Consider the following 19128-nt stretch of genomic DNA (forward strand, 5'->3'; position numbering starts at 1 on the left):
ATTATTATTTTATTGTGTATTTTTCTTCAGACAGTGTGAATTAGAAGTCTCATAGTTATAAAAGAGAGTAGCAACCAAAGGCAATCCTAAACTCCTTTTTGAGAACAAAAGCACAGCCGGGAAAGCAACTTCATGCTGATTGGGTGTCCAGCAGAAACGAAATGGATGCTCTTTTTGCGCGCCAATGATGTGAGCAGTGCATTGAAATGTTAAGTGAGTCTCTCTTTATAAAGCAGGATACTAGGGAAAATTCCTTCACTCTGACACAAGGAAGTTGGAAAATTCATCTGGGTATCTAAGCGCAACGAGCATTTGAGGACAATGGCTGCAGCATCAGAGAAAGTAACTGCGAAAACTCAGAGCGTTAAAAAGGTGATTAGAGTTATAAGTTATAAGTCAAATAATACTAATATAGAAAACTTCTTTATCAGCGTGTATTGATTGCATTTTAAATAAAATAAACAATTTTGTCTTTTAGGTCTCCAAACCACTGATGGAGAAGAAAAGAAGAGCACGTATCAATAAATGTTTGAATCAATTGAAAAGTCTCCTGGAGAGTGTCTGTTCGAACAATGTAAGAAAATTAAATAGATATAAAATGTATTCAAATTCTTACATCAGATATCTGTCCAAAAACCAACTGGTATATTTTATATTATTCAGATCCGCAAGCGAAAACTGGAAAAGGCTGATATTTTGGAGCTGACGGTAAAACATCTGATGCATCTGCAAAACACCAGAAGAGGTTTGTGTCTTATTAAGATTTTAATAATTATTATTCGTTACATTTTCAACACATAAATATTGATTTCTCTAAACGCAGGAATGCCCACAGTTTGTGACTCTGCTGAATATCACGCTGGCTACAGAAGTTGTCTGGCCACTGTCAGTCATTATCTCGCATCGGATGCTGACAGAGATTCCCGCTCCACCATGCTGACACATCTTAGGAGCGGTTCTAACCTAGTTCCTGATTTCAGTACCGCGGAGAGCGACACTGCTCGGATCCCTGCCTCAACATGTACTCTTCGTCAATCAAACAAAGCTCCGCTTCAAACAGACGCTCCATATCCAAACTTGCAGACAACTTCAGACAGATATTTCTTCTATATGCCGAAGAGGACTGAGATTTGTGATACGGACAAAATATCATTTAACGCACAGGCTGGAACAATTGAATCCAAGAAGTTCAAAACTACACACTTCAGTCTTAAAAATACAAAGGCTGACGAGTTCTGCAATTTTTCTGAAGCCTTGAAACAGAATTATTGGCGGCCTTGGTAAATCTGAAGAATTTCAAACGTCACTGTTTTAACACTTAGACTTTTTAAAGTAGCTCCAATTTTGCTTCTCATGCACTGTATATGTAGATCCTATTTTGTAATAAATGATGACAAATGTTTATTTTAATAATAAAAGATTACAATGTTGGATTGAATTTGCTTATTACGTAACAGGACACATGTGTATGACTAAATGTAGACGCCAGCTGCTGTGGAGATCGAATTAATGTCTTTTACTTTGTAATGGAATTAAATATTTAGAATGCACTGGATGGTAATGTTATACGATCATTCTATATGAAAAGTAAACTGTTTGAGACACGCTTACCTCAAATGTATGCTGTTCAACATGTAAATGCTGAATGTTGGCTACCATACTTTCCAAAACCCATCACATCGATCTCATTGTAAAAAAATAAAAATAAATAAATTAAAAAAAAAAAAAAAACCTTTTCCAAACACAAATATACTTTTTGGTAAGAATAGCTTGGGATATTCATTTAAAATAATAACAATAATAATAATAATATATTTTCTGAACATATTTAATTGTACTTAGTCGGTCAAATCGATTTGATGGCGTGCATATGATATGCAGTTTTCGAGTACATATGATACGCATCTACCCCACAACTCTATTCCTACCCATTGAGTAGCAAATACAAGTTTTTCTTTTTATTTGGCGTAGTTATTCATGAGCTTGGTTTGGGCGAACGGGTTTCTAGTGATGCTTTGATATGTATAGCAACCAAAGGTATAATTAGGACCACGGGACACACCGCATAGCTCAGCTGAGCAACGTTTCTGCTGCGTTAGCAAGTCCAATGGAGACCTTGAACTAAAACCCTCCACAATGCAGTTATAGTGGTTTCGATGATTCAACAGTGACAAAATTCAAGGTCATGTTGCTGAAGACGATGATTCTCATGATGTAGCAGACATTTTAATTAGCAATATGTTTGGTTTCTATTGATGTTTTATCTTTTTTAATCACATTTAATCTGAGCAATTGACACAATGTTAATAATAATAAAAATAATACTAATAAATGCGTCACCCAATGTGTTATTTTGGGAAATAAATAGAAACATTTGCTAATTTAGTTATGAAACAAAATGTGAAATATTAAACAGTGGCAAGATTGCCCCTAAGGGAATAAATTGATCAGTGGGGTCATCTGGGGTAAGGAACCCCTCTGATGATTATACTAATCTTATATTCTATTTAAAATTTTATTTTGACAATTTAGTTGAATAATTGAATAGCCAATGATGGACAAAGCAGAATCCCACTAAATAGATTCAAATGAAAGGTAAAATTATTCTATGACTTAAACAAAGACAAATATTTACATGTTTAATTGACCATATTTTAACTGAAGACATTTCAGCAACACTATGAATGCAAATGTAATTAACTTTCATTAACCTACTGGTTTGTAATGAAAGAGACAATGCCTGAAATCTAGTTCACAGAAATATTGAACAATAATCCTAATGAATTACGTAAGTATCATATTTATAATTAATAACAAAAGTAACAAGATGCCACATGTAGCCTTTCTGAGCCAATTCTGGGGGAGAGACAAAAACAATAATACACAAGACCACTATTTTTCAGAGACACAAAATTAGATCACTTAACCAGAAAACAATTTGTACTGACTAAATCTCACAAATGAAAAATAGTATCACCCTTCATCAAATGAGATGAGATTTTGTGCCATCGATGGTCAAGAAAAAAAATTAGGGGCTGGGTAACATATAGAAATAATTTTTGATGTCAACAGCAAGGACAAGACACTCTCATGACATTTTGTTAGTATTTTAAGATTTTGCATATTGGTGCTTGTGGCACCCTGAGTGCTAGGTTTGGGGTGCATCTTATTTTTGTCAGATTGTACGAATTCATATTAAAATGCAAATCTGTATGCTCCTTAAAAATTCTTAACTTTTCTATTTTCTGGCCAGCAAAAAAAATAAATAAATAAATACAAATAAAGTAAAATCATAGACATGTACTCCACGGAAACCTTTAGGAATAACTGGAACAACAACTGAGTGGAATGTGGCATTAAGATAAGTTTTCACTAATATAATGGAAAAATCAAAGCCTGTTTTAAGAAAAGGCTGTTGACATTGGCCATAGAGTAGGTTATCATTATTTGTGGTAGGGCTAAACAATTGTTTCCAACAATATTCAAGAGAGACGGGACAAAAGACAAAATCAGAAAAATTATTCAGGACTTGGAATGGAGATTTTCACATAAGTATTTGCAGTTTATGCATCACCCGCTCAGTCAACACAAATACACAACAGATCCAACTATAAAAACAAAAGATAATGATCCCAAAACCACTTGTACACGCATATAATGTTGTTGCAAAGAAATCCATTTGAAATTAATAAAGTGACTCACCTTTCATCACTGAAATGATTCAGTTTATTTCATCTTGCATGACAGCGTCCCAGCCTTAGCAAGAGCATATTGGAGGATGAACCTGTTTTAATCATTGATTAGTTTATATATTATACTGTGGGAAACACAATTTTTAATCTTGTCACCTGTTTTGGGGTCTAACGATTTCAGCCTATGGAGAATTTGATTAAGCAATTGAAGTTTTGATAAACAAGGCACGTAGGGCTTATTATAGCATAAGAAAATATAATTGTTAATAAAAAATTGGCACCTAATCAATTTTAAAGTTCAAATAATCTCTGTTACAAATAAATAAATAAATTGCAGATGAAGAACCTACCCTTAAACCTAACCCCACTTATTTTACCAGGTATTACTAAATTTTCTTTGCTAGGTACACTGTAAGTACATGTGCAACCAGAATGTATCCAGCTCACAGCGCAATATATGTCCTCCTGCCATGAGGGACAGAGGTTGAATCTAATATTTCCTTCATATATATATATATATATATATATATATATATATATATATATATATATATATATGTGTGTGTGTGTGTGTGTGTGTGTGTGGGTTTATTATATAATTTGTGTGTGTGTGTGTGTGTGTTTGTTTGTTTGTTGCATATTTATTGCTTAATGTTTGGCAAAATTGTGTTAATCTACAGATTTATACCTCATTCAGTCATGCTCATTTGAACTGAATTGCATTGCATTGAAAGAGAGAGAGATAATCTGAACAACAAAACATCAGTAATCAAAAAGAGAACAAAATTTGTTCACTTAGAAGATTTTAACACACTCATTTCCATGAGTGCATTGGCACAACACAGACAAAGTAATTTTAAAGCTTCATTAAATTACATTTTATAATATAAGCTTGTATGAAACCGAACAGGTCTGTTTGCATTCCTAATTAAACGATCAATAGTGATCAGCATGTTCTCATCATGAATTTATAGATTTGTGCATCAAAGTGGCTTATGTTTCAGTGCTACTTATCATTCTAGACAAATGTGAAATATCTCATATGTACGTGGTTATATAAAACAAGGTTTAGGCTACGTCAAGTTGATCTTAGTTAATGTATATTCCATCAGGTACCATTTTCTTTAAACATTCATTTTAAAGCCATCTCAACTACGATGTAGAACAGTACTGTCTTCAAAAGCTAATGAGAAACAATTTAAGGGGTAAAAAAAACCTTGTACAACCATCTGTATAGGAGGAGGAAGACTCTTGTTGATGCCCTAACTGTGTATTACACTAAAGGGGCAATCTGCAGGTTCCCACATGAAATATGAAAAATGTCAGAGTGGATCCCATGTGAAGCTGCCTAGGTATCAAGCACCATTTGATATTTCAACACCAATATCATGCTGTATGAAATGTACAAAAGTGCATTCTGGCAACAAGCACAGATAAATATACACACACACGTATAAATTAACAAGAACAAATCATTTAAAAAGCTGATGTCTTGGGATACATGTATAAAATATGGTCATATACAACATAAAATAATACAGCAAATATCCAATTGCAATTCAGTGGTTATGCCTACTGTAACAAATCAAACTGCATCAGCTTTCAAAAGGTCCTTTTCTCCACATGATAAAAGATTATGTCACTTATTTTGTAAAAAGACCATGTTGATTGCAGTCTATGGGTGTTTTTAAATAGTGTTACTTTTCATATCATTTTCATTTTTTTACGAGCTACCAGACAAATAAGACTGTAATCATGAGAATAACAATGCATCAGATATACATTTTCAATCATCACAAAGCACTTAACACAAACTCATTTAAAACATATCTGTGTAAAGAAACATTTTAGCCTACTGGCAAACATGTCTGGATCTTCAAAGAGAACCTTGTGCTTTAAAAAATATGAATTCAGATGATATAACAAAATATATTTTCAGTTTACTTGAAAAAAATTAAGAACATGCCACCATCATCAGAAACAACAAAAACACATTTAAAGAGTTAAAAGCTCTGTGAGCTAAAATGTTGTAAAGAAACGTTATTTTATGTTCTTACGTCAATCTTACTACTAACATTTTCCACAACCAAGATGACCTTTGCAATTTTATTAAATGAAGGAAATAAAATTACTGAGAAATCTGCTAAATAAGCTGTTTGGTCAAATTTCAATCCCCCTATTTTGCTACCTCTTCCTCCATGCTTTCAGACATGGGCACTTTGGCCAAAAAATAAGGAAAAATATCATTTGTTTGGCTATTATTAAACGTCAAAGACATATTTAAACATAAAAGTATGCTGGAAATTGTAAAAGTATTTTTGAACTCCCAGCCCTATATATATATATATATATATATATATATATATATATATATATATATATATATGCACACACATACACACACACACACACAAAGTAATTGAATGGCCCTTAATTCTTTAGTCAAGAAAGGCAGTATTTTAACTAGATTACTAAATTCTCACTGAAACATAAAAGCTGAACTCTATCATGCGCCTCAGTAAAATGCTCACGTGTATGAGCAGAAGGCCTAGTGCTCATTTCAAACCATAAGTGTTGAGTTCAGGACACTTATTTGCTGCTCAGCTTCCCTTGCCTTGAAGGCCCACTAACCCGTGAATCCGGCCTGGTTTCAGCAACACATAAAAATGAACGATGGTGTCGTTATGCCATTTCCAATCCATCACACTTCAAAAATCCCAGTTCCTAGTTAACAAAAACATTCCACTTAGTCAAAGTTTTAACACTAATAAGCATATCAGGGACTACTTGAAAATACTCATAAAACTTTCGCTTAGTTTGTGGATCCTATGGATGTCATACAGCCTGACGATGCAGATTGTGAGCTTATAAAACTTTTAGAGCTTTCTTTGCTTTCCCCTTTTGGCAGGTGCCTCTGGTCCACCCAAGCAGATGCATCTACCTGTCCTTTCCTAACACTTAAAGAAGACTGCTCCCCTGTCCGTGCACCTCGTCCCAATGGAACAAGCATTGATGCACGCTTGTGCTCAGAGTGTCCCTTGATGCCTGAGCCTTCGCCAACACTACCGTCCCTCGCTTTTCTCTGCAGATCCTGAGGGATCTCGCCTGGTGTGGCTGCTTTGCCGTGCTCAGAGCAGCGTCTCAGTGCTTGAGGCTCGCGCTCAAAATGCGTGAGCGGGAAATGTGGCAACAAAACAATGTGCTGCTCAAAGGTCTCTGGAACCAGAGAGATCGCAGAGGCTCGCCGCGGGCTTCTCATTGGACTAGCCAGTGGGGTCTCGTCAATGAAGTTAATCACTTCATCGCGGCTAAAGCACTTGAAATCATCCTCATAACGCTCGACTCGTGGAATCTGCTTGAGCAAATGCATGTCCTCGGATCGCCTCCTTTTGCGGTGTGGGTGACTCTCCTCGTGGTAAGGCGCTGGGTTGCTCCGACGTCTCTCGTGACGCTGCGAGTTGTATTGCGGGATGCCTATGATGTCCTCTGTGGAGCCCCAGCGATGCAGGTAAGACGGGATCTGACCGGTGGTCCACATGTCGGTTTCGTCGTGGGAGTATCTTCTTGTAGGGGGCACCTGGAGTAACACACAGAAAAGTGAACCAGGACATTTCTAAAAGCTAAATTCCGTCTCAAACTAAGAACCTCAAAGCTTTTGCATCTTTTATAATTCCAGAATCAATGGAATCTTTTGAACTATAATTGCAACACAGGCCTATTTTCACTTTAAAGTATTAAATATTCATATATCTGCCTTTTAATAGGGATAAAATGAAGTTAATATCATTTTGCTTAGTTTAAAATCACTCATTCTACAAACAGATACTCACATTCCACATTGTTCTGAGAACTACACAGGAAAGACATAAAATGAGTTTTTAGTATTTAAAATAACTTAAAGTACACTATCCAAAGCATACAGCACAAGCCTAGCATGAAAGCAACTGTATTGGTTAATGCAGGAATGAGACAGCCTTTTACAAAGAAGCCCTATATGCAGTATGAGGACTGACTGATAGGTGTACTATACTCTGGCCAGTAGAGGGAAGCAAAGCATCATTTAAGCAATGGCATTCCGTTTTTGTAACCATAGATCAACTAATACACAAGCGTAATTATACATTATATTATGCTACAGGACTGAAGTTAACACTTAAACATTTTTACGATTTAGCCTTATTTAAGACTTGTTACTCAACTGATTTAAATGATATGATTACTTTATAAAAGCGTGCCATTTTGCTTTAAATATATTGCCAATTGATTAAATATTATTGTTTGGCAGCATTAAATGTTATATGAACCTGAATGGCTTGACAGCAAAAACAATATTATCTTGTACTTCCCAGTTATTGTGGCATTCCAGTACTGGTGATGATGATGACATACAACACTGGTGAAATTGAAAAAGAACATTGTTTCTACAGAAATAGTATTTAAAAAAAGTGAATAATCTTCTGTAGCAGACACATCAGCTTTGAGTTCTTTATCAATAAGCATCAGTTTTTTTTTTTTTTTTTTTTTTTTTGCAGAACGTCTTTGAAAAAAATCTAAAACACACAATGTTAATGGTTGTTCAGTAAACTTTGAAGAGAACTTCAAAAGTTGTTTCGTGCAATGTATATAGCAATAAAATCAGCAATGGAAAGCAGTCAAGCACTGCAGATTGCCTAACAGAGCTTTGGGAAGTGTTCAGCATACACATTTACGGCATATTCTCCACATTTAACCTCCAAGTCCAAATTCTCATTACAGACAGGCTTATTTTTAATAGCTGGTCAATTATTTACACACAGTGAAAAATGGATTATATGTAGGCTAAAAGGTCAATGAAAGTTACATGTGGAGGTTACATTTGAGTGCTTATGAGCAGTATGTGAAGTTAATTATTTGAATGTAAAAAGGTTAAAAGTTTGAAGTGAAGCATTGCACAGCTCTAAAACCTACTGGCAGCTTGTTATGTGAATTTCTTAATCACCTTGTAAGCCTTTATAGTACTATTTCCTTGTGGAAGTGGTTCATATAATCAGATTTACTTTACTTTTATTTTCTTTATTCTTTTTACATTCAAAAGATCAATCTAAATTTGGATTTTGCCATGAAGGTATAAACTCCTATACAGATCACACATCAGCTGTGCCTCTACAACTAATATACAACTAACAAAATGAATGTCATAGTATCAGATCAAGGGAATTTTTACATCATGATTAGTTAGACATACTGAGCATGTTTTTCATTCAGACTAGTCATTTGCAATGACTTCAAGCTTTTAACTTGAAAACATAATCTGAAAAAGCATCAGTGGCACTCGTCACATGGGCCCTGCAACAGTAGAAAAAACTGTATAAAAAATACCAAGATACTACTGGGGTGAAGAAACAAAAGTGCTTGTTAGATCATATTTTCAAAAAAAAAAAAAAAATATATATATATATATATATATATATAATCCACACAAAACAAAAGTCTCCGATTTCAATATCTAATAGGTCACACAAAAGGAATGTAAAATTCCAGTAGAAGTAATGTTTTTTTTGTAAATACTGAGGTTGAGGGCCATTGCAGCATGCACATTTTATTTAGAAATAAACAAAAAGATCAATTTGAAAAAAAAAAAAATTAATGGAAATATACCTGCAAATAGTGCATTCTATCTTCCTGAAGCTCCCTCAATGGATAACCCTGGGGGCCCCCCCTTTCTAAGGTTGAGAATTCGTACTTGGCAATACGGTCTACCGTCATGATATCAGCAGCAGAGCTATAGTCAAACGGTCTGTCAAATATTAAGTCCGGATGAATGCCTCCATCCTGGCTGTTTTCTGCAAATGCAGAAAGCATATATATGTATCAGGATTTAAAATCAGTGTGCTCAAAATACACAGACAGACAGACAGACAGACGAATAGGTAAAAAAATTAATAACAATAATAATAATTCCCTTTTATAGATTTAAAAAAAAGTGGCTGCGTTAGAATTTGGGGTTCTAAAAAATTGCTTCATGTGAAATCATAAGGATCCACTGAAGTGTCTCGACTGACTGTCACTGTTTGCTAATAGATTGCAGCTTGAACAAAACTGTCATTTAAACATATTCCCTAAAATATGTTTTTGGGCAAAAGATTGTTTGAGGGGTACAAACAAGTTTTTTTTTAATTTTCAGTACAAAATCAGTTGTAGGGCAACGTTTAATGCTGATCTTAAGGCAAAATGGGGACATACAGCAGGATGATAGATGAGATTAGCTATTAGCACAGGCAGCTTAGCATGCATTTGAGTGAGACGTAAGTACAAGAAACAACCCTTATACATACAACTGAGTTGAGTTACACAAGGCAAACCGTCTGGAAAGAAGCAGAGCACTGGTAAAATTAAGATCACAGAATCCATTTTTGGCACATATTCCTTATGACTGCAAACTTAGATATGGGAAAGTGCCGAACAGCAGGAAGGGTAATGAAATACAGCTAACAGTGAAGTCACACACTTAACACCTACATTCATCAATACATACTGACAACCTCAGTTCACTAATAGTCTGTGATGAAGCATATCAATTATATAATTATCATGTGACCTCAGGTTATTTTTATCCAGAAAACCCCTTGTTTTTTATATTTTTACACTGGTTTTTGCGTTTTAATATTACCTACAGTATAAAAATTGCTATGTTACTATATATTGCAACCAAAATACCAATAAGTACTATTGTTATTGTTGTAAAATCACAGTAATGTAATATTGGATCTTCTTGAAAGGGTGCATCAAGCTTTTTTATGTAATTTTGTTTAACTAATCTTTTTTTTTTGATGGTAGCAGCAGCTGATACAAAGTTACAAGTTTTGTTGTAGTAACGATGCCTGTTGTAATGCCGGTATTTTGGCCATAGGTCCTGCAAATCCGGAGGGGGCCGTCACATGTCCAAGGAGTAGTGACATCATGCAACTCTGTGACACTTTTCTTGAGTTATAACCTGTCCAGTTATATATTTCTTTTTGAGTGCAAGTCAAAATATACTGAGATACTTTGATGAAAATAATATTTATCAATCTCAAAATGAAGGTGACATGATAAATCCAATGACTGCAATCATCATTGGTTGACCTAGTTGATTCAAGTTTCTCCCCCAAACTCAGCAGTAATGGATGTGTTTAATAAATAAATAATAATGTATTATTAAATCCTGTAATCAACATTAAGTAAGATTAATAAATGCTTTAGAGTATTTTTCATTGTTAACCTTTGTTTACTTTTCTCTGTAATTTTACATTTTATTCCAAAATAGTAATCTCCCAATATCTTGCGGAGTGAAGTTATGTGACAACAAATTAATACTAGAATTTACAAATATTTATTGCTGTATACTGTGTATTGTCATATATATTATTTAAAAAAATAAACACTGGTGTTGCAGGATGTAAGTAATATAATACTATGTTGTTTTGAACATAGCATTGCTTTCTCTTTGGAACATGATTAAGGAAGCTCAAAGGTCCTTACCTTCGTCCACTTCATCATTGGACATGATGGCCACACATTTCTCCCAGACCATCTTGACGTCTGCCCTGTAGCGGTCACAAGCCCACAGGAACATGGGGAGCAGGATTGATTGAGCTATGGAGCACCACAGGACACACAGGACCATCCAGCTGTAGGAGCGGTCGAATTTCAGGCTGGCAAAGCTCACCACCTACAATGAAGCACTGCAATTATTTATGTTCAGAAGCAAATTCAAATGGAAACACATTTCCTCTGATTATATACAGTGTTGGCCAAAATTATTAAAACACTAGCATTTTCACCAGTTAAAACGTGGTTTTAACCAGTCAATTATTTATCAAATGTGTCCTAGTTTATTCTTAACAGTTTAAAAAAATACTGTTCATTAAAATGCTAAATTTGCCAGGCTAATATATCAGAATTGGATAGGCTTCGACTTTGGCCTCAATTCAAAAGGCACCATTATAAATCAACCTCTTAAGTTTGATATACATGAAGAATGCACAACTGATGTATCTAAAAAAGCAATAAGGTGATGTATTTATGCTTGTGCTTTTACTACTTCATCAGACTAAAGAAATGGCACTCCAGCACATACGGTATGCCATTCTGAAGATTTTAAATATTAACTATACACTATTCTCAGACATTAACTATAAATACAGTAAGCTGAGTCATGGATAAAAATTTGCATCTTGATTAATTCTATATCACAATTTAATTTTCAAGTTACATTTTTGTGCAAGCCACGATATGTAATAACCACACCCCTATGTAATAACCACGATACCGTAGGGCACAGTTTAGAGACCTCTCCACAGAACTTCTCCTACTTTGAATGGCTTTCCACATATATTCTTCCACCATTAGTTCACGGCTGGCTTTTCTGCCGAAATTAACTATGCAGAAGGACATATTGAGCTTTCCCCATTGCACCTTAAAACATACTAAAGCGTCTTCTTTGCAAAAAAGAGGTAAAAGATTTCAGTAAGATTTATCATGTAACCAGTTTATGTCTATCAGCAAGGTTTAAAGTAACCACATTACTGGTGCATCCAAGCAAAACTGATTCACCTACAGGAAATGCACATTACATGCTTATAATGGCTATTTACAGATTTTAAAAAAAAGTCCTAATTACAATGCGGGTGAGGGAGACACCTGCTGGTGAAAAGGCTGGATTGAATACATGAAAATTACTACAGATAAAAATAAAATAAAAAGAATAAATGAATGAATAGCATAGCAAACCCTTTTCTAACACAAGAAAAACATACAAACTCCATGCATGAAGGCTTCAGGTGTATGAAGGTGTAGAAGCATTCACTTGTTTCTTGTTTCATGTGTGGGATGAGATGCATGAGAACTTAACAACCTGCTTGTGTTCCTTCTTGTGACGTATCTACACTGCTAGAAGGTTTACCAAGCCTCCTTTTGAACAACTTCAGTCAGCTTCTGATATAATTCTGACTCTCAAGTCAGTCTTGTTGTTGACGTTTACATCCCTTAAGAGGACTGTTGATTTGCAGGCTATCAATGAGCCTAATGCTGTACGGATCTCGTTTTCTGTCTGATGAAAGTTCTGGTCAATAGGAAGGTTGCTTCTTCTCAGGCATTTACCCAAGGTTACATCTTTTTGAGGGCATTTGTGTGGTGGCAGTATGTTCTTTGCCAACATTAATTTGACTCTGCTTATTTGATTGTATCTGTTTGAACATGTGTCAATCCATGTTCCTCTATAAATCTGTGTATTTGTTAACTTCAATTACTGGCTAACAATTACTGGCTGGCATGAGCATTAAACCATTGAAAACCTAGAGACATTTAGATGCCAAACACAAGTCTGTGTTATTAAGCAAAATCTAAACACATCACAACAAACCATCAAAATGGAAACCACACTTTTGATGTTGTATATAAGTATATGTTTTGTGTCAGTTTACCTATTCGGTCATGTCTGCAAAACCAGTTGAAAACCTGGTATACCCATATTAGGGAATGTTTCATAAATTGTATATAGAATTTGGGGGTAGTGTTTTCTTCCAAAAAAAGGGGGCTTTTATGACTGAGTTTGAGTTTTCTAAATGACACATATGATGTTAGATCATTACAAATCAATAGCACTCTTTTCATATATAGAACTCAAAAAGTCAGTATCCTTCATAAGTCAATCAAGGCAGCTTCCCAAGTCATATTCCTGTGCAAAGATAAACACCTTACTCTGTTCTCTTAAATGAAAGCCAACACTCACCAATATGGGGAATCCAGTTAGAAAGTCGTATATGAAGACTATTCCACTGATCAGATAGGTGATCTGCAGCGATGTCTTAACAGGCTCTGAGCCGTCAATGGATGAACGCCTCTTGCCCTGGGCATCCTCCACTACAATGGTGGGCACGTTAAATTTGTTCTTGTCCACGTTTTGACCCATCTGGATGGAAAAGGTCTGGAAGAGAGCAATTCCAATACAGATGACGCCCATCACCACACTCCCACTGATCAGCAGCAGGAAGCAGACACCGAAGCCCAAGCCGATTTCAGTCACAATAAAGCGACAGTTATCGTGGGTGTAAAAGCGTTCTGTGGTATCATGCCAGCCCACAGCGGGCAAGGTGGACAGAATGAATGACACCATCCAGATGCCCATGACCGTATGGACAGCCTGCTTTTTGGTATTGCTCAACCTGTTAGAAGATAAAAGAGATTAATGATTATAATGCTAATAATACTAAAATATATATATTAGATATGTAAGAAGCTACTAAAAGTAGATTACATCACTGAGCTAAAAAGACATTTCTGTTCTTCCCACATCAATGATACAAATGATTTTACTGAGGATGGTTGTAACAACAGGATGAACTGTTTCACCATCAGTTAGAAACCATTTACAGGGTTAAAATAAACATCAAACAATATTCACCACCACTGTACCACACTTTTCATGTTTAACTTCACCCTACCCACTGTTAATGTTATTAAACTCGTGTATTTACCATTACACATTTACACAGTGGGGAAATTCTACCAATGTTTTAGATACTGTAAATATTGTAAGACTGAGTTACAGATGTTAAAACAAAAAGTGTTACAACCATCTCCCCTATGTAACATCAAGATCCAGTCAAATCCTGATTTATGGAATCAAGTTCCACTGTATTTTTTTTTTATCTCAGAAATGTCACATTACAGAAGTAAAATAAGTTGTTGATAATATTATGTTTACTTTAAGCTAACTTTACGCTTAGAGCACAGCTGTGATTAGAAATGTCCTTGACTAAATAACATAAGACTAGAATATTTACTCAAAAAAGCAAAAAACAAAACAAATATTTTTTTTGCCAAATTGGTTAAATGTGGAGTGCTATCTGAAGTACTGTTCATTTCTAAAAAATTAAATTTTTCATAGTGTTCTGTCAGCAAAGAGGAATAATGATTTTTGCCCATAGGACACAAAAGTTCCAGTCATTATTAACATTTATTTATTTATTTGTTCATTTATTTAAGGTTAACTGATTTACCTTTCCCTCAAAAAGAGCCACAATTAAAAAAAATAAAAAATAAAATTCACAATCATAACTCTCATTGTTCACATTTCTTTTCTGAGTGCTTTTTTACTCAGCCATGCACATGAAATGCAAGAAAAGATAAATGAATTGTGTGCACGATTTACTAATTAAAACTGTCACTCACATTTTTGAACATTGACTTTGTAGAGCACGATCCAAACTTAAATTTTTATAATTCATGAATGAAAATATTTTGTAACATGATATTGATGTACCATTTACATGGTAATGCAATGTTTGATTTTAAAATGAGTTTTAAAGTTTGAATTTTGAGATTTTAAGTTTTCAGTTGATATATAATTTCTGATGATTTCTAAAATGTGATAGAGAAAAAGGCAACAAAGAATTCTTTTTTTTTTTTTAAACAAAGGTCAAAACACCAGTTATAATTTAGATTTTTGAGGGTGCACTCTTGTCATAAATTAATCGATTACTTTTCCTACATAATTTTTAACAAAAAACATTGGTAAAATATATATTTGGGAGTCTTAGACCTTTCCAACGATATATAGTTTGTCAAGATTAGATTAGATTTAATTGTAATATAGTGAAGTATATGTAGGCGTCCCACAGAGGGGGACATGAACACGATTACTATTTCGTTCCCTCGATTTGCTAATTCATTCCCTTTATATGCTAAATCATGTGCACAATTTATAAATTGAGGGAACAAAATAGTGTGCACACGATTTTAGCCTACTATTTTTTTTCCCTGCATGCTATGTGTGGGACTCCTTACTTTTTAGTGTACAAAATAACTTCAACTTTTGAAGTATTGTTTATTTTTTTTTTTTTTTAGTTTAGTTTTTTAGTTTAAACCGGGGGTGAAGGTTTTAGCATGGGGCCACTGTAAATGTCATACTGCACAATTACTTATGAGAAATAATTTAGGAGTGTGACTGAGAGTATAACTCACATACAGCACAATGTTATTACATCACATACAATTTATTTTTAAACTAACACAGAAGAACATGAAAAGGTTTTTGGAAAGTTTAAGTTTAGAACAAAACATACTTTGTGGAGTCCTCTGTAACCAAGGGCCCCTTAAGATAACCAAAGGCCCCTGGAATACAGAATTACAGTACACACAGTAAAATATAATTTCTCCATAAATGGTTGCAAAGATGATGGAAAATGAAGATAGTTGCTTGAACTACCATTACCAACTGAGTAAAACGTGAGGCTACTACGTAGGTCAGAGTTTAACTTAATAACATCTAAAACATACACAAAATAGCACTGCCTAGTGGCTCTAAAATAATGTGGGAGAATAGCACACTCCCTGAAACGGTATCTGTAAGATGCTATCATTAAACTACGGAGCCCCGCACATGACATGCAAGAAAAAATAAATAAATCGTTTTAGTACATTGAGGTAACGAATTAGTAAATCGTGCACACGATTTAGCCTAATATTTTTTTCCTGCATGTCATGTGCAGGGCTCCATATTAAACAGACTGAAATTTAATTAACATTAGGTATTCATGATACAGAAACACTTCCCTCTTTCAACCATTATCATCTCTGTTCCCAAGGGCCACACCAATTCTATTTTTATGGAAAACAACTTTTTTTTTATCTTTCACTTTAAATTTGACTCAAAACTCTTTAAAAGTCCCAACGATATCTAAAAGTGGGGACATCCCATAGGCGTAATGGTTATTATACTGTACAACCTGTATTTTCTATCACCCTACACCAACCCTACACCTAACCCTAACCCTCACAGGAAACTTTGTGCATTTTTAATTTCTCAAAAAAAAACTCATTCTGTATGATTTATAAGCGTTTTGAAAAATGGGGACATGGGTTATGTCCTTATAAGTCACCCTCTCCTTGTAATACCTGTGTCATACCCATGTCATCATACAAAGTTTTCCGGATATGTCACAAAAACAAGAGCACACACACACACACACACACACACACACACACACACGAAACATTAATGGATGCCAAACAATTACTCTAAAATCCTATTAAACACTAACAGATCTCTCAACATCTCAGCATATTCACTTATTTCTAACTAGATTGACTTTATTTCATACAAAAGTTCTCATTGATAATAAACAGATGTTTAGATGTTAATGTTTTATTAGTTTTTGTTTGGCAATTGTCGCTGACAATCATTTTACCATTTTTCTCATCAAGAAATTAAGAAAAATATCTGTGAAAAAGTTTTTTTGTTTGTTTTTTATTTTGCATTTACTATAAATTGATATATTTTGCTTTATTTTTCAGTTCTTTGTTGTTGTTGTTGTTGTTGATGATGATGTTTTAAACATTACAGTCATTTCTATTGGCTTGTCTAGATATATATCTCATTCTGAGCTCTCATTCTGCCATTTCTAGCAGCTCTGTAATGTTGAGAGGTATTCCTTTCTCCAGCGATGACAGAATGTATTGATGAAGCTTGCCTCCACTGATCACTCAATTTGTTTGGCAGGGGAAAAACTGCTGGAACTTCTTTTGAGTAAGCAGAATTGTTGATGTCAGAATAAATGAGTGTCTGGATCTGTTGACACAGGTCAACAGTTCCTTTGGGAGTTTTATTTGCAACAAAACAAAATTGCAAATATGAATTTCTACTCAAAAAGTGTCCAAAAGAGTTGTTAATACAATAAAAATCTAATATCATAGCCTAAAATGCAAATATAACTGAAATTAGTCCAGCATAAATGCATGCAAAGTATTTAGGTAGAGCTGGTTCAGTATGCCTCAAACATTGAAGAAAACCATGAAAAAGTATTAAACAATCCACATAAAATGGTTTATGGTTTCTATGCCACCATTCTTCAAACAGGCATCACCTTTATGTGACATGAACACATCATTAAAGGGATACTCCACCCCAAAATGAAACTCTGTATTAACCTGAATTGAATGTTTTTTCTGAATTTCTAATGTTTTTAATAAATTGATTTGAAATCCCTTTGACTACTGTGGATTTTCAACAATACAGACATTAGTTATGTGGTTACTGCATCCCATCCATTTCAGATGTATACTAACTGCTTTTCCCAAAGACTTATAGTAAAGTTATAGTAGCTGGAAAGTATTGATGGTGAAACAGATGTATTGTTGTAGATCGGGGTGCCTAACCCTGTTCCTGGAGATCTACCTTCCTGCAGAGTTCAGCTTCAACCTTGATCAAACACAACTGAACCAACTTATTAGGATCTAAAGAAGCATTTGATAATTAGAGACAGGTGTGTTTAATCAAGTTTGGAAATGAATTCTGCAGCAAGGTGATACTAAAATGTGATGTGAAAACACAGCAGACTGCTGATTGGTCAGAGAGAATCGTCATTATTCATTGCATCATCATTGCACGCCCCAGACAGAGTATCCTGAATAACCCCACCAGCAGTGTTTCGTTTTGCTGCCTTTTGATGTCTCTCCAAACAACAGAGAACTGAGATAAAGCGTCTATGATTAAAGGATAGTTGTCCTCAAACTGAATTGCTGACCAGAGAGCTCCAAATGAACTGACTGCCTGTCTAGAAAATGCATCTAATAAGACTATATACGTATGTGACATTGTCAATGGCAGGCCTTTTTCCAGCGTCTTAAAACCATATTCCAGGATTATTGCATCAACAAGGTGTTGTTGTTTTATATACAGTAACAGATTTGACTAAAATGACTGAATGAGTTAAATTCATTTTCGTTCAATAAAATTGAAACTGAATCCCTTTGAAGCCAATCCTAAACACAAATAAGATCTAAAACAAAGGAACTTGTCCACAGTAGTGTTTACATGTTTACAGGAAAGAAAAAACCCACTGTGATGTCACCAGAGCTATCGCTATCATAATGGCAAGTTTCCCAAACATATCTAAAAAAAAGCTGACATAAATGGTTTATATACAGTCAAACCAACATTTATTCAGACATCTTCAACATTTCTCACATTATCAAAGTTAACGTGTACTGTGTATATTAATTATGTATATATAAATACACACACATGAATGTATTGTTTACAAAAAAAAAAAACTTTAATTTTGGATTGTGATTAATCGTGATTAATCGTTGTCCAGCACTAATTTAAATATTAGTAGATGCACTATATTTTATTATTTATTTTGTGACCAATATATTAAACATTGATTTCGCCTCTCTAAACTGTTTCTCTGCAACTTGAATATGAAGTATTACAACACTACGGAGTTAGGAGCCAGAAGCTGTTAGGTGTTAGGAGTCAGAAGGCACTTAAATTCATTTATGATTTCCTGTCTGTCTGAACCAAAGAAATAAAAGTGAATTATCTGCACCATAATGAACTGCATAACATCATATATATATATATTTTTTTTTTTTTCAGTTGCGTTTTGCATTGAATCGCATTGTGTTGAAT

The 19128-nt window shown here is 34.5% G+C and overlaps 2 protein-coding genes across 4 annotated transcripts in view; one reads left to right on the top strand and one right to left on the bottom strand.

The window, feature by feature from the left end:
• The first annotated feature begins 245 nt into the window (after positions 1–245).
• Positions 246–1431, top strand: her3 (hairy-related 3). The gene is made up of 4 exons (XM_059502696.1): positions 246–372; positions 479–574; positions 664–745; positions 824–1431. Exons 1-4 carry the CDS (start codon positions 322–324, stop codon positions 1282–1284), a joined length of 690 nt encoding a protein of 229 aa, XP_059358679.1. The 5' UTR covers positions 246–321; the 3' UTR covers positions 1285–1431.
• A 3719-nt stretch (positions 1432–5150) lies between these two features.
• LOC132097382 (probable G-protein coupled receptor 153) overlaps positions 5151–19128 on the bottom strand; it is a 29164-nt gene continuing 15186 nt past the window's right edge. Inside the window, exons 3-8 of one of the 3 annotated variants that reach the window (XM_059503049.1) lie at positions 13444–13876; positions 11193–11382; positions 10007–10036; positions 7523–7542; positions 6087–7269; positions 5151–6024 (exon numbers count right to left, since the gene is read on the bottom strand). In XM_059503049.1, coding sequence (XP_059359032.1) covers positions 6505–7269; positions 7523–7542; positions 10007–10036; positions 11193–11382; positions 13444–13876 — 1438 coding nt within the window. In that variant the 3' untranslated portion in view covers positions 5151–6024; positions 6087–6504. Of the gene's footprint in view, positions 6025–6086; positions 7270–7522; positions 7543–9329; positions 9515–10006; positions 10037–11192; positions 11383–13443; positions 13877–19128 lie in introns of all 3 variants that reach the window. The other 2 variants (XM_059503048.1, XM_059503050.1) reach the window with 2 other exon arrangements.

The sequence above is a fragment of the Carassius carassius genome, chromosome 21, assembly GCF_963082965.1.
Source record: "Carassius carassius chromosome 21, fCarCar2.1, whole genome shotgun sequence".
Taxonomy (NCBI): Eukaryota; Metazoa; Chordata; class Actinopteri; order Cypriniformes; family Cyprinidae; genus Carassius; species Carassius carassius.